The sequence below is a fragment of the Gopherus evgoodei genome, chromosome 2 (genome assembly GCF_007399415.2).
Source record: "Gopherus evgoodei ecotype Sinaloan lineage chromosome 2, rGopEvg1_v1.p, whole genome shotgun sequence".
NCBI lineage: Eukaryota > Metazoa > Chordata > Testudines > Testudinidae > Gopherus > Gopherus evgoodei.
Window position 1 is genome coordinate 188,267,967 of NC_044323.1, and position 16,402 is coordinate 188,284,368.

Sequence of the window (16,402 nt, forward strand, 5' to 3'; positions counted from 1 at the left end):
GGTGCTACGTGCAAGGAAGCTCGTCCCATTAGCTTGAATTCTGGAAGAAGGAAATAAAGAGAACTGACATGAAAATGCTTCATCTCTTTGCTCTTTGGACTCTCAAAGGACTGGAGTTAGGAAACAAAAGCAGGGATCCCCAGGGTCAACCTACGTTAGCCCTGAAAGGCATTCATTGCTGACAGATTACTACAACTCCTCCTCCTGGGAGAATTCTGCACCAAAGAATTAAAAATTCTGTACACAATATTTTAGAATTCTGCATATTTTATTTGCCAATATAATCATGGCACTTTCAATTTTGGTAATTTATTTCCAAATACCTGTCAGCAAGTATGTCTGTAACAATACAGATGACCAAAAAAGATTCTAGAAATGATTTTTGACAAATAGATTCCTTACTAGGCATATTAATAAAGAATTTGTAGTTTAAATGAATTATTACTCAAATACAGAAACATATTTCAAGCATCCCTCAGAAGCAGTGGAAAAGCTTGGGGGAGTCAGAGGTAACAGGGGAGCTGAAGGAAATGGAAGTAATTGATGGGCAGGAGCAAACCTGGAGGGTTGTTGGGTGTGAAGAGAACTATGGAACACGGGGGGCTTTGGGGGGAGGAGGGGAAGGAGAAATTATTAGGGAGTCTGGGAGCCTCACCCATGTAGACCCTGGCTGACCCCTAGCCTCTCCCATTCAATCAGGCACATCTGCCCCCATCCCCAATTGTCCCTGCACCCTCCTTCCCCTGTTTCTATGTGTCCCTGAACCCCTACTCAGCTGCCTCTCTCTCCTCCACCACCATGCGTTCCTGCATCCCCACTCAGCCACCCCCTCCACCCCATCCCCGTGTCCCTGCACCCTCAATCAACCACTCCTTCTCCCCCATCCCCATGTGTCCCTGCTCCCCCACTCAGCCACCGCTCCTCCCCCTGGGCAGCAAGATAGACTGAAGTGCCCAAGAAAACTGTGACTCCATTGCAAGACTGTCAGAGTGCTTCAGGAGTTCACATTTGTTACTTGGTTCGTGCAATATAATTGGAGAACATACAACTAGTTTGGGGTGTCTTCCCTGCTTTTGACAGTCTGCCCTGAGGTTGGCAGTCACCCAGGCATGGTCCTGCACCACTCCAGACAGCGTGACACATATACTTTTTGAATTTGATTTTAAAAAGTAACACACACATTTTCATTCTGGTAAGAAAGAAGGAAAGCACCACATATGTCAGATGTTAGTCACATCACTTAATGAACCACATGATGGTGCTCAGATACCAAGGTGAAGGGCATGGTACAAGAACCTGGATGGAATCTAATCCGACTCCTAGTCCCCTGCTTTAATCATTAGCTCCTGCTTCCTCCCAGGAGCTTGCTCCTTCCAACACAACATTTCTTTACTACTGTTTCTTTATTGCAGTGACATGTGTGACTCCACAGTTATTTCCATAACAAGAGACTATTAGGTCATGAATGCAGGATTATGACAACGCTGTAGGATGAAGCGGGGGGGGGGGATTTTCAATCGAGCACAAATAAAGACAATACTTAGGTCAGTCAATTACTTTTTGTAAAAGGAATTATGTTTCAAGTTTGCTCTAGTGTAAAAAAAATTCCTCTTCAGATTTGATTATTTGTGTATATAGTCTCCTCAAAAATCCAGTTGCTATGTAAAAATGGCACATTCTTATTAACATGGTTTTGAGTCAGATTTCCTGACTTAACTGATGAAACCAGGATGTTACTGCTGCAGAACACAATTTTGGAAGAGTGAGCTGGATTTCACTCTGCATCATGCATCGACAAAAGCGTCAGCTGAGTTCTGATGACAGAATCTTTATCACTGGTGATGGTAAAAGAGGCAGAAAGAAAACAACCAGGGATCTGACATTCAAGCCAGGAGTGACACCAGGGTTTCTGGCGCCCTAGGCAGAATTTGGGGGTGGGGCGGGCATTTTGCACACTCCCCACAGGGCACACGGGAGCTTCTGGTTCTGCTCCTGTCGCACTGCCAAAGGACCCTCCGCCAAAATGCCGCAGGCGACAGCGGCAGCCATTGCCAAAATGTCGGCAGTAGCTCAATTGCCTGCCACTGTTTTCTGTGGCACGTCGGTGGAGGATCCTTCTTCGGCAGCGCGACGGAAGCGGAATCTGTGGGGACTGTACAAAATGCTGCCCCCCGAATCCTGGAGGCTTAGGAGATTGCTTAGGGTCACCTAATGGAAGCACCGGCCCTGATTCAAGCTAAGGATCAAATCCTACTCTGCTGTACTAGTGAACGAGCAAGGATAAGTATGGTATCCCCAGTCAGCACTGGCTCCTGGGCAGACAGACCTCTGCTCAACTGTTACTTTTGAAAACCACGGCCTATATTTTTATAAGTGAACTTCATGCTGATGCAACGTGATGTACTGACATTCCGACAGATTGAAGTCCTTCATTTACCCACAGCATAGGTACAGCATGGATCAGTTTTACCTGTCAAAATATATTTCAATCTCCATGCTCTACCCAGCCCTGGGCCTCTCTGAGGGCAGTAGTTGTTTCAGATCAGTGATTCTCAATCTTTTTCATACTGTCTCTCCATGTCACAAAAGCAGAAGTTTCAGGACCCCTTCTAATTCATTCATTCAGAAAGGAAGAGTAGCAAACGACCCTCCTGAACCTGTTCACAGCCCCCAGGTTGAACACCTGTGTTTTAGAGCTTTTACGATTTCCCCTGCACAAGCAGGCATTAACCCGGTCATGTCTAAGCATTACAGCACAGGTAGGTAGCTTGATTTTCAGACATGCCAAGTACTCCCAAGCTCCCACAAATGTTAAATCTGGCCAACCCTCCCTTTCCCTGCCCCCCCCCCCCCCCAAAAAAAGTGTCAAATCTGACCATTGAAAAATCAGCTCAAGAAGTTCAGTGGTGCTCAGCATTGAGCAACATGCATCACCGAGGGAAGCTCTATACTTAAAAAGATGCAACAGTTCAGCTGCGCCATTATAGCACTACAGTGAAGACGCTTCTCCCGTCAGCAGAGTTAGCCCATCTCCACGAGAGACGCTAGCTATATTGATGGCAGAAGCCCTCTGGCTGACATAGTGCTGTCTATGCTAGGGGTTAGGTCAGCAGAACTGTGTTGCTCAGAACTGAATTTTTCACACCCCGAGCGACATGTTATACCCATGTAAGTTTATAGTGTAGACCTGGCCTGAGTGTCTTGGAAAGTCAACAGCTGCCCTTCCGTATGGATGCACGGGAGCGGATTTTTCAAGAAATGCAGTGATATGCATCACTCCTGACAAGGAACAATTGAGCCTACTGTGCCTAAGCCAAAGCCCCATGAAGTCAATGGAAGCTTTTCCACCAGCTTCAGTGGGAGCACCAACTGGCCCACTTTAGAGTCTGAAGCAGTAACTGGGCACAACTGGATGATGCAAGGATGAAGTTTCAGCCTCAGCACTACATTCTTGGTTGGTTGGTTGGTTTCAACTGGGATATGAAAGCCCTGCTTTCAAAGGCAACTCAGTCTGATCTCCAGTTTTCCCATCTGCACTCCACAGTGGTCCCAAGTGAGAGAATTTTGATGTCTGTCTATCTGATTTGTAAGAAACTTGCTGAAAAATTAGGTACTTAGATGGTCAAGTTTTAACACTTGGGCCTGCAAAACTGTGACCCCAATTGACTGCAGGCATAAAATTAAGCAGTTTTTAAAAACTGTGCCTAAAGTCAGTTGTGGTCAGAAAGCAATATGCCATTCCACTCCGGAAAGAGACTGTGCAAAAACAGCATCATGCAGTTCCACATTTATAGTGCCTGAATGACTTGCAGATCATGTGTGCTTAGTCTACAGCTAAAAAGATGGTTTTCCTAATTCGCCTAATTCCTAAGTCATGCTGTGAGCTTTCTGGATCATGCAGCATCACCAGCAGTATTCTGTAGGCCAAATATACCTACATCTGTGCTACCTTATAACTACAGCAGGCTTGCACAGGCATAACTGAGGACATAATTTGGAGATAATAGAGTTGCACAAGTGGCCCTATCACAGATGTTAATAATTCTGTTGATAACGTGTAAACCAGAAAAGAATAATCTCACACTCCCCGAGCTGTTTTGGGCTAACTTTAGGACAAATTAATAAAGACAATTTCCCCCCCACTAAAGTCAGCAGGCTTAGCTCTTCATACACGTGCAGGGAGCAGATCTGTTGAGTAAAAAGGCACCATTTTTACAGTCTCTTTGTAGAGTAAAGTTATTCCTTATAAGGAATCCCCCAAATCCCTCTTTGAGCTGCAAGGTTCCCCTGCTCCACACACTTCCTGCTTTACTTCTCTGCCTTCACTGCCTGAAATCATAACAACGATCTTTCTACCTGAGCAACATGGGACAGCATGCTTGAACTGGGCAGAAGGATTCCAGCAAAAACTAACTGAGGCTTCCTATTCTCTCACTGTCAGGTTTCATAGGCCAACTGAGGCATGAATGGCATGGAGATTGTGGTAATTTACTAGGCACCAAATTGTGTGTGGCCTGGTGATTATACGGTGATATATTGGAGGTTATCAGGGTTGTTTATAGGGCAGGTGGAAGCCCTTGCATGATTACGATGACAGTGCACATGGACTGGTTTGGTCATTGGGTCTAACAGTGAGCTGTGCAGCAGGAGAGTTTTCTGTATTTTAAGTGAGAAATATCAGATGGAACTAATCCAGCCGTTAAGAACTGCAAAGGGGAACCGCTGATAAGGAAGAGCAGGTCAATTTTAACCCCCGTCCCTTTAAGAAACTGATTTGATGTCAGTCTGATGCTCTGAGATTCCCCCTCATCCCACTTATTCCCTCTCCAGCATTCTTGGCCCTGGCCTCACCATAGCCAGTCAGAATTGGCTGTGGAAGAGGAGATCTTAGGGGAACAAATCAAAGCAGTCCCATCTCCTGGAGACTGAGCATACACACACACACAGCGCTCCTGGCTCCTGCCATTGTGGGAAACATGGGACAGACTCAAAGCCCAAACATGGCTATGCTGCCACTACTCAGCCAGGCTAACCTTAGATTTTAAAGTTGTAGGTAGGAATTCTGCTAATGCCGAAGAAAAACAAGCTGAAACTGCAAACAGGTATTTCTAACTGAGTGGCTGTTTCCAGCCATTTATAGCATAGCTAGTTTTCAATCCCCAGGCTTGCTGGAGTCACAAATTCAAATCCTCAAAGGAATGACTCATCTCTTTATCCTTCCAGGGTAGACAAATTCAATTCTGTGTATTTTCTACATGAGCATCTTTTGAAATAGACCTTAAATGAGGTCACATGGGCACAAACTACATGAATACGGAAGATCCAGTGTTAGTTTTCATAAGGATAGGGTAAGGTGGGGTCTGCCCCAGTATCCTGTGCCAAAATCTCCTCTCCCCATACCACTGTGCTGTGGGCTGGCTGGCTTCCACATCCAGAGGTGGCTGCATTTTAGTGGTGTTATGTGTACATTTATATTGGTCAGAGCTTTGGGAGCCTTTGAGAGAAAAGATGCAATAGAAGTGCAAAATATTGTATTATGCTATCCTTCTCCAGCATCATAAAGGGCTGAGACACTTTTGATGAGATTCTGGAAATAAATTAAAAAAAAAAAATAGCTGTCTCCCAAGATGAGAACTTTAATTCCAACTTTCAAGCCAGAGCCAATTTTCACAGCTGAGTTATAAGCCTCTGAAGAATAGGATTTATAACATAAATGCAGACAAAGGCTTAACTCCAGCAGCCTTAGCAGGGATCTATAAAAAAAAAATCACTATCCTCAAAACCAGAGAAGCCAAATTATCCAGAAGTTCATCAAAATCTAAAGTGGCACTGCATGAGTTTCTGAGGGGATGGCGTACACCTCTGTACATAAGGAATATGATTTCATTCTCTACCCGCAGCCTGCTTTCATCTTATTTAGAGCCTTCCCCTCCCTGAAATCTTGTAAGCTTTTACACAGAGATACTTCAGGGAAAGCAGAAGGCCTGTTTCTTGCTTCAGAGACCATTCTAATTGCAGATTAAACACTGGAGGAGGGGAAGAGCAAATAGAGAAAAATGCTAAAATTATATAAAAGCAAATCATTGACACGTGGACAAAACCAAGAGTATTGCAATTAGATTTACAAACAATGGGCTGCAAAGCTTTTACAGTAATTAGAGCTGCAGTCTGCAGGATGTTTACAATTCTGTTTTAGGGCCCAAGATCAGCTGCTGAGCCTCTCTAATTGGTTCACTGATCCTGATGGTTCATCTTCATTTCACAGGTTGCCAGGATCCCTGTTTGTTGCTGAGAAATCAAGAAGTACTGGTGGGCAGAGTAGACTGATTTGATTTCTCTCTTGACCACTTGGTGGGAATCTTTCCCTGCAGCTGTGCTCTGGGAAGGAAAAGGCTATTTACCCACCTCATCCCCTGTATCCCTATGTAATATTGGGCAGGATTTTGGGAGACATAGGTCCAGTTCTCTGCTCTGCTACTGATTTTTTGTATGACCCTGGGTAAATCACTCACTCTCTTTGCTTCAATTTCTCAGCTGTAAAACTGGGGATAAGGGTACTTCCCTAACTCACAGAGTGTTGTGAAGGTAACTACATTACAGATTGTAAGATGCTCAGATAACAGGGGCCACATCAATACCTTACATAGATATAAAAATTTTTTTTTGGAATGGTGAGTAATTCATTCAATTTGAAATATACTTAAAATATGTCCATATGGTAGGTGCTGTACAAAGCCCATAGACAAAGACAGTCCCTCCCTGAAATCCTATAGCCTAAAAAGACTGCAGAGACAGGACTCACCATGAAATCCAGAGGAGGAAATAGCTTCACGTGCAGTTCTGTTCTGAAAAGTGACTCTAAAATGGGATTGTGGTGTTCAGGTTTTATTAAACTTATCAAGAGATAATACCAAACTCAAACAAGTAAAAAGTTGGTCTTTCCAAGCCCTGCACATACAACCTAGACCCTGAAAGTCAAGCTGGGTTCTTTTCCTCTCCAGACATCATCAAACTCTTAAATTGTTGCTTTTGGGTTAAATTATACTGGCTGTTGTGCTGGACAATCCCACTATTTGAAAATTATGCCCTCAGTGACACTTGTGAAACCTCACTGCAATCAGCAGGCCTGCACAGCTGTGCCTCATTGGAACTGGAGAGTAAACAATTCTGTTGATGATCTCAAGTAGGAATAAACTCTAGGCCCCTCTCAATAAGCTATGTTGACTCCACAATGCTAAAGCTATAAAAATAGACTTGACTCACTAGAGTCAGCAGCTATGACTTTGCACAAATGAAGAAAGGAGAGGAGTTGCAGAGGAAAGTGCCATATTTACAAAATAATTGATCAGAAGAGAATGACACATTTGCTAACTCTCAGGATTTTATTGTGACTCTTGGCATATTTGGAGTTTTTCTTAAAGCCCCAGCTCCTGGAATCATGTGTTTCATGAAAATCCTGTCTTTCATTTAAAAAACAAAGTTTCTGGGCTCTGCAGTTGTGAAGAAAAGTTTTAAAAACATGACTCTAATGTGTCATAAATCAGAAAGCAAATCAAAAGAAACTAGATTTTTAGTCTCATTGTGATATTTTGGGGTTTGACTCACGATTTTTGAGCACATAAGGTTGGCAATAGTGTACTGAGAACTCACAGCTCGTAGAAATCTCAGGAGAAGTGTGTTATTAAACAGAGAAATGGGAATGGCACCTTTGTAAATGGCACTGAGAGGTTGCTTTATGCACACAGGGCTGCATTGCCCAGAGCAAGGAGATGGGAGTTCTACAACACCTGTAATTGTGACTATCTTTGTTATAAAGGCTAATCTCAGAACAAAGTAGCACAGCGTGAAAATGCAATAGCTGAATATTGCAAGTCAGACATGATGGCACCTCTGAGCTTTATTACGCCAGTGGAAATGAACTGCAATAAAATGATTTTATAAGATCACTGTGATGCCAGGTTGGAGTATGCCTCTGCAAGTGTCATATTGAATTTAATCCAATATATTGCACTGTCAACTAAACAGTTGTGTCTATGATGGTAACCAATGCATGCTGTCTTTATCAATGAGAGAGCTGTACATTCCCTGCTTTAGTTCAGTTGGAATGGCATTTTATAGTTATGAGATATAAATAAATATATAATCAATTTTGAAATGCATTAGCACAACCATTCCTGATAGCATGGCCAGAATAATTTAGACCTCATTCAATATAAAATGATTTTATCAATTAATGGATTTATATCAGTGGCAATAGACTCCATCAGTGTTTCTCGAACTTGGGACGCTGCTTGTGTAGGGAAAGCCCCTGCCAGGCCGGGCTGGTTTGTGTACCTGCCGCATCCACAGGTCTGGCCGATCGCGGCTCTCATTGCTCCAGGCCAATGGGAGCTGCTGAAAGCGGTGGCCAGTACGTCCCTCGGCCCACGCCACTTCCAGCAGCTCCCATTGGCCTAGAGCAGTGGAAGCCGTGATCGGCCGGACCTGTGGACGCGGCAGGTACACAAACCAGCCCGGCCTGCCCAGGGCTTACACAAGCAGCGTCCCAAGTTTGGGAAACATTGGACTACATTATAAGAGACTCATACATACTTAAGGCCTTGTCTACGCTACAGTTTTGTCAACAAAAGTCAGCTTTCAACAACAAAACAGTGGAGGTGAACACACTGAAATGCTCCTCCCACCAATGTAACTCCCCTTTACTGCTGACATAATAAAACCACCTTTACAAGAAGCATAAGGCTTATGTCTGTAGACACTGCGTTCCTTATACTGGTGATCATTCTTGTCTATTTCATGGCTCCCGGAAAGAAAGCTGGCTTCTGGCTCCAGGCCAGGCCTCCGCTCCCAGCTTGGGCTCCCCATTGGGAGCCTTGCTGCCCACCAGGATGCTGACTTCCCGCTGGAAGCATGGCAGCCAACTGGACTTTAGGTGCAGATTATCCCCCCCGAAGGCGAGATCAACGCTCAGATGGGAGTGGGGAGGCGAGAACTGCACGGAGCTGAGAGCCCTGGCCCTCAGTCCCCCACACTGTCCCTCTTCAGTCGGTGGAAGTGCTCCTAGCGAGGATGAGCACCACTGACAGGAGGAGGGTACTGTGAACATCAGCCACCACAGTAATTAATGCCGTGGCTGTAAGTCATAGAATCATAGAAGATTAGGCTTTGAAGAGACCTCAGGAGGTCATCTAGTACAACCCACTGCTCAAAGTAGGACCAACACCAACTAAATCATCCCAGCCAGGGCTTTGTCAAGCCAGGCCTTAAAAACCTCTAAGGATGGAGATTCGACCACCTCCCTAGGTAACCCATTCCAGTGCTTCACCACCCTCCTAGTGAAGTCGTGTTTCCTAATATCCAACCAAGACCTCCCCCCACTGCAACTTGAGACCATTGCTCCTTGTTCTGTCATCCACCAACACTGAGAACAGCCGAGCTCCATCCTCTTTGGAACCCCCCTTCAGGTAGTTGAAGGCTGCTATCAAATCCTCCCCCTACTTCTTCTCTTCTGCAGACTAAACAAGCCCAGTTCCCTCAGCCTCTCCTTGTAAATCATGTGCCACAGCCCCCTGATCATTTTCATTGCCCTCTGCTGGACTCTCTCCAATTTGTCCACATCCTTTCTTAGTGGGTGGCCCAAAACTGGACGCAATACTCCAGAGGTGGCCTCACCAGTGCCAAATAGAGGGGAATAATCACTTCCCTCCATCTGCTGGCAATGCTCCTACTAATGGAGCCCAATATGCGGTTAGCCTTCTTGGCAACAAGGACACACACACATCAGTTTGAGATTGTAGTGTAGACATGCCTTAGTGAGATATAAGGAGAAATTATAAGTTGCAACCAGAGTTTCATGAGGTCAGCTGACCCACGGATAGGATATGCTGAGTGTCAAAGACATGATACATAGCAGTGATAGTAAGACACCAATATTCATTGACACACTTGGGTCAAAGTTCATCACATGAGTCAGTGTCACATAAGTGTGTACATAAGGTCACACGGCAGGGGTCAGTACCCACTGACCTCAGTGTCTGCTGTTATATGTTCCCTTTACAAAAACCAAAAATGCTCTCAACGAAAAACAGCCATGCCAATCTAATTCAGACAACTAATAAAAAACACAAATAGAACCATCCAGTGTACAGGTCAGGGTAGCTCATCTCAAAGCCTCTCTGACAAAGGAGAGGACTGGTTTTTAGCACCTTCCAATAACTACTATTCTCTCTCAAGCATACTGCATCAAGCCCTTATCATGCAAAATCAAGCGAGCTAGTAAAAGAGTCAGCTCAAATAGCTCTGGAAGACTTAACAAATCCATGCTTAGGACTGTTAGGAAAATGCAACATACTTCACAGTTCTTTAGAAGGATCACTAGTTCAGAGAATCAGAGATAGAAAAGCTAAAAATTTTAGCACAAAAATCTAACAAGCTTCTTGAGCCACAGACAATTCACTTTGAAGGAATTACAAAAGGCTATGTCACTGTCACAGTGAGTGAGCATACATTGACTTGTTACAATGAGCATCTCCTGGAAGATGCTGAACACTCCCCAATTCAGTTCGGGAGTACGGCACGTCACAGAACCACACCCTTACTGAACTGTCTTGGCAGGGCACTGAAAGGGTTAGTGTCTCTGACTTTTCCACCAAAGTTAATGGAAGTGTGCAGAGGAGGGAAGGCACACAAACAACATTCGTTAACCCCTAATTTATTGTTCAGAACTATTGCCTCAGGGACAGAGAGAAGTCTGGAATACATACCCTATGATGCGAGAGATAAGTAACAGGTCTGGTTTGGAAAAATAATTGAGACAGGGTTAACAAGACATAATTAATGAACAAGTCTTTTTAGATATCATGAAGGGCTTTTTAGCCTAGTAATAATTAACTAGAACCATTACTATACACTCCTATAATTTGGTAACACTCTTAATGAGTCAAATTCATTATTCCTTACACACAATAAGCTCCCACTGAAATTTTCTTCACCAAAGAATACCAGTGTGGGCCACATATCAGGACGTCAAATATGGTTTAAATAGGATTGACTATATGAATAGACACATGCATCCACTGTTTACTATACAAAAACAGGCACATCTTCCCCTCAACGGACATACAATACGACCGTTCCACAGTGTTCTAGAGGATGGTTCTAGACTCACCACCAAAATGTCCAGGAGTTAATGCCATCTCATTCTCATATTCAGCAGTTTTATTAAAACTAGGCATACTAGCAAGAATCTCCCTTATTAAGCAGCTAATCCTCCTTGCATCTCAAAAGACTTGTTGGAGTCCAAATAATTCTTCTATTAATTTACTGAATTCCAATAATGTAGATTCTGCCAGTATCTCCACAGCCACAATTCCAAAAACTGTTAGCTCTCTGGCAAAATAAAGACCTTATATGTACATTTGACCTTTATTCTGTAGTGTCTGTGCTAACACTGCCAACATTAGAGATAAAATGATGGATGATAAAGAGGTAGTATTGAGAATCTCTACTACTTTTCATTTGTTTGCTTATAGCTAACAAAAAAAAAAGTCACCAGTGGTGGTTGGGGGTGGGAGAGAATTGGTAGCATTTCCCTAAACTGTGTCTTTGTGAAAAGAAATTCTACTGACCTGAAAAAAAATGCATCTTTATTTTCCATCCACCAGTGGCTTGATCAGGCCTCAGCTCTGATGCCTGAAAGCATTCATCCTTCAAAACGTTGTGCTTTCCATGGGCACCTGTGAGGACCTACTCCATCTAAAGAACAGGTGTGGTCAGTGCTTTTTCTCTACCACAGTGCTGCTGGAGCATATGGCCCTGCCCAGACCTAGATATGCCTCTTATAGTGCTCCGTTCCCTTTGCACACCCCAGCACGTGTACCTAATTATGGCTGACCCAGAATAGATAAGGAAAGGTTTCTTGGAACCTTTCATCCATCCTCACCTGCACCCTATCTGTGGCCAGAAATCAGTTTTGAACAGTCTCTGTATAAAGTCGCCTTTCTGCTATCAGATATAGAATTGTTATGTCACCAGAACTCTTCTTAGTGAGGAACAGCAACAGTCTCCTTTCCTCAGCCTATTCTTATTACAAAAATCAGTAACGTTTGCTTCATTCACTGTGCACGATTCAGACATTAACACAAGAAGTAAACTCCTACCTGTTATTGCCCACAGCAACAAGAACAGAGTGCGGAGCTCAAATGCCATTCTACACCAGGCAGGCAGTGACAACCAGGCTTCTGGCCAGCTGTTTGGAGATGATATGTCACCTTAGTGTAGGTTTCCTCTAATACTGTTTAGTACCTAGCTGGAGCCTTGAAGGGCTGTAAAAGGCAGCAGAGGAAGAAATAGGTCAGACATTAGCATTTTAGAGTGTCACAGCACAAGCAGAGAGGATAAATGTAGGCTTCACAATTACTTCCCCAGCTTCTGTGTGATAGATGAAATAGGAGATTGGGCAAAATGAAGAATACATTACTTACCTGTAACTGTTGTGCTTTGAAGGTACAGAAATAGCCTACACTCTTGGGTTCCTGTATCTACAAAACACCAGTAACCCCTCTATGCACTTATTGAACAAAGGGAGTTTATTTCTGCTTAAGTGGAAAGTGAAATGCAACCTTCACTGTGGAGCCATTAAAAACACCTTCAGTATTAAAATTCCAGGCTTCAAAAGATAAGTCTGTTAATTTATGGGACTTCTTGTGTGAGTAAGGCAAACAAAGGCCTCTTTGAGATTTTCAGGAAGACGACCTTTCTTCTCAAGATTGTCAAAGTTCCTCCAGGAAGCTCAAGCAACTAACATATGGGCTTAATGGGGAAGAACTAATTCCAACATCCCATTTGAGAAGGAAAAACAAGTTTTATTTAGCTACAATCTACTACGCATACAAAGGATACGGAGGCATACTCCATAAGGAAAGGGAGCTGAACCTTTCGCTTGGGTATAGCCCTTTAAGTACAGAGAATCACGCTAGTTTCCTTTGGTAGTCAGCAAATGGCTGGAGTTTGTTACCTTTACAAGTCAGTCACTGAGCTGGTTACTGATGTGCGCCTTACAACTTGGCAAGTGACTGACCTGATATAAAAGAAGGAGAAATACAGGAAGAAAAGACTGTTTTGACATGGTTCTTTTACACAAGCTGATCTAAACATGGTAGATATTGAAACCGCTCCAGATTCCAGCTGGACTTCATCTGCTCCACATAGAATCCAAGTGGCCATGCAGAACCAATTCATTAGGAAAGGAAGAATCTCCAAGGTCCCTACAAACTATCTGCAGTTTTGGAGAAGGGGAAAGTTAAAGAAGAAAAACATTTTGCTGAGAATCTCAAGTCCCAAATGTGAAAAGCAGGGAATATGGCAAGCTGCCTGCAAAACTGTGGAAGGTTATTCACTTTTCAGAAGCCCAACACTCATTTTAAAATATTGTTTGGCATTTATAAGCCTAATTCTACCAAACAAGCAATAAAATTCCTTTTTGAGAGACGCACTATTACAGAGAATCCATGGCACCAAGCATGGAAACCGTTATTCTGATTTATTCAGCTGATACAAAACCAAGGAAAGAACAACTATCCGTCACAAAATAACACTACTTTATGCTTAAGAGTGTTTTGATATTTGCAATTACAACTCCCCCTCCAAAAGAAATTCCTAGAAACAGGATGAAAATGTATTAATCCACTTTTTCTTCCCACTCTGACCACCCTTTGGTAAGCATCAACTATTAAACAAAAAAAATTTTATTTTAATCTAGGACTAGCATCAGCAAAAGCTTGCGCAAAGCTGGGGTGTGTTTTTGTAATTATTCAAATAAACTAAATTCAACCCAGCTGTAGCTCCACATAGGACAATGAAGTTATATTAGGAATTAATCTGGTCCAGCATGCTTAACTGAGAATGAAAATAATGATACTTTGTTCTTAAGCAGCACCTTTTTCCAAAGGATCTCCAAACACTTACAAGCATTAGTTAATTTTCATAAGACACCTATAAGCTAAGCAATTATTATTTAATCCATTTTACATTTTAGGAGCTAGGGATAGTGATTCCTATTATTAAAGTTGCCAACCATTTCTTATTATAACCCCAAACTTCAACTACTTATAACTTTTTCAAATTTTAACTACTGGGACTGAAACTTTCCATGTTTGGTCTCTGTTTCAGGTTTAAATTCCTTGGGATGTTTCAGCTGTTTTTGAGAATAACATTAGGGAAAAACAGGAAATTTTGCCAACCTTAACAATTTTTCCAACTTAAAAAATCCCCAGCACCTCGGGGTTTGAAACAGAAACTTGCAATTTGGCAGAGGGATAGATTCCTAGAGTCAGAAAGATTTTTTTCCGTGCTGTTAAAAATCCATCTAGAACTGGACAAGTCATGAGCCACAGAAAACCGCCATTTGTGCATGTGCAGTAGAACTTATTAGGAGCTTGATCCTACAAATCTAACCTCTGGGTATGCTCTCCACCCCTCATTGATTTCCTGAAGCAGTCCCACAAATCAGAGGTGTCTCTTTAGGATGGACTGGACACATGCTCCTCTGGCCTAGGGGAAGGTGCATTGGATTGGAAATCAAAACAAAGGGTGAAATTTCACCTATTCTTCTGACTGGAATTAATATTAAGGATTGTGAAGTATACAGAGTTATTAAGCAAGGCCTTACACCCTTCCCCCCAAAGGGAGGTAAGCATCAGTCCCTTCATTTTACAGAAGAAGTAAGTAAGGTTTCCACAAGGCCGTATCAGGCAGCAGAACTGGGAACAGAATTCAGGTCTCTAATACAGAAGACCCAAGACTTAGCTACACTGCCTCTCATAAATAATATGCCAATTCTAAGATGGCTTCAAAATGGAGCCCCTCCTGTATACATAACCCATTGTTTCACTGTAATATATTCCATAGGTGCCGACTCCATGGGTGCTCCAGGGCTGGAGCAACCAAGGGGAACTCCCCCCCTCACCTTCACCTCCGCTTCTTCCCCTGAGTGCGCCACATCCCCACTCCTCTGCCTACCTCCCAGCGCTTGCCACAGCCAAACAGCTGTTTGGCAGCCCAGCAAGCACCGGGAGCGGGGAGGAGCAGGAACGTGGCGCGCTCAGGGGAGGAGGCGGGGATGGGGCGGGGATTTGGGGAAGGGGTTGGGCTAGGGGCAGGAAGGAGGTGGAGTTGGGGTGGGGACTTTGGGGAAGGGGCTGGACTGAGGGCAGGGGGGTCGAGCACCCACCAGCGCAAGCAGAAGTCGGCACCTATGCTATATTCCCCCTTTAGTGGCTGGTTCACAGAGGTTAACAGCTTGATGCTGATGCCAACTAATATAGATATTGCTTTAGCAAAAATTATTAATATCTTTGCACTGCTGAATCTCTTGGATTCAAACCCTACTCATGATGCTTGTGGAACATGGGGTTGTTTATACAACAGAATTTGTATCTTTCTAGAAAATTAGGTTTCTATAAACCTTTGTTATAAGTATGAAAGTAAGGTGTCAAAGATAAGCATTAAAAAGGCAACAAGCTTAATTTCACCCAACTTGCATATGAATTATGATACAGACTGTTTTTACTCTACAGGCCACCTGCCTCACTCAGTGCTTTTTTATGATGATAGGTACCGATTTTTATTTACTTTCTATGTAAGAAAATCGCCAAAGCCTGCTCCCACTGAAGTCAATTGCAAAACTACCTTTGATGTCAGTGGGAGCAATATCAGATCCAAAATGTGTATAATGCTAAAACAAAGAGTGCAGCCTTTCCTCCATTAAAAAAATAGAACATCTGTTTAAAAATAATAATGACTTTAAATGTCTAAATAACTGGGTCCATGAACACTCTCCAGAGGAACGCAGGGTGTAGCTGTGGGGAAAGATTCCGAGGTTAAGCAAGTTCTGCAGACATATGCCACTAAAATGAAACTATTTTCTTTCATAGGAATACCATGTACCCTCACCCCTCTGATTTATCCCACGATATTACACTGTCTACGTACAAGTGACATCAGACACACTACATCAGAGCTTACTTATCTTGATGTAGATAAATCAATAAATGCATGTATTTAAAAAATGATGTGAATGAAAAGTCTGGTTTAAAATCACAAAGCCAGGGGATCTGGTATTATAGCTGAATCTCTGTCCTGCACTCACACATCACTGAGCCCTTTTATTTTCATAATGATGGGAATAGAGAAGATAATGCTGCCAGCATTAACTTTGAATTTTCTTGGCTTTCATCAGCTTAAGTCAGACGTATAATCACATTTCAGAGGAAGAGCTGCTTAAAATGGACTTTATGAAAATTTATATGACAGTAAAAATATACATTGCCTTACATTGAAAACCACTTTTTTTTTCTGAGCCAGCTTTCAGCTTTACTTGACTCAAATGGAATTCTGTATCTGG

At 43.0% G+C, this 16,402-nt stretch overlaps 1 protein-coding gene across 4 annotated transcripts in view; it reads right to left on the reverse strand.

Moving 5' to 3' along the window:
• Window positions 1-16,402, reverse strand: part of KIAA0319 (KIAA0319 ortholog) — an 86,029-nt gene that overhangs the window by 53,421 nt on the left and 16,206 nt on the right. For all 4 annotated transcript variants that reach the window (XM_030552544.1, XM_030552543.1, XM_030552542.1 and 1 more), the window contains exon 2: window positions 12,159-12,323. In XM_030552544.1, coding sequence (XP_030408404.1) covers window positions 12,159-12,207 — 49 coding nt within the window. In that variant the 5' untranslated portion in view covers window positions 12,208-12,323. The remainder of the gene's footprint in view (window positions 1-12,158; window positions 12,324-16,402) is intronic.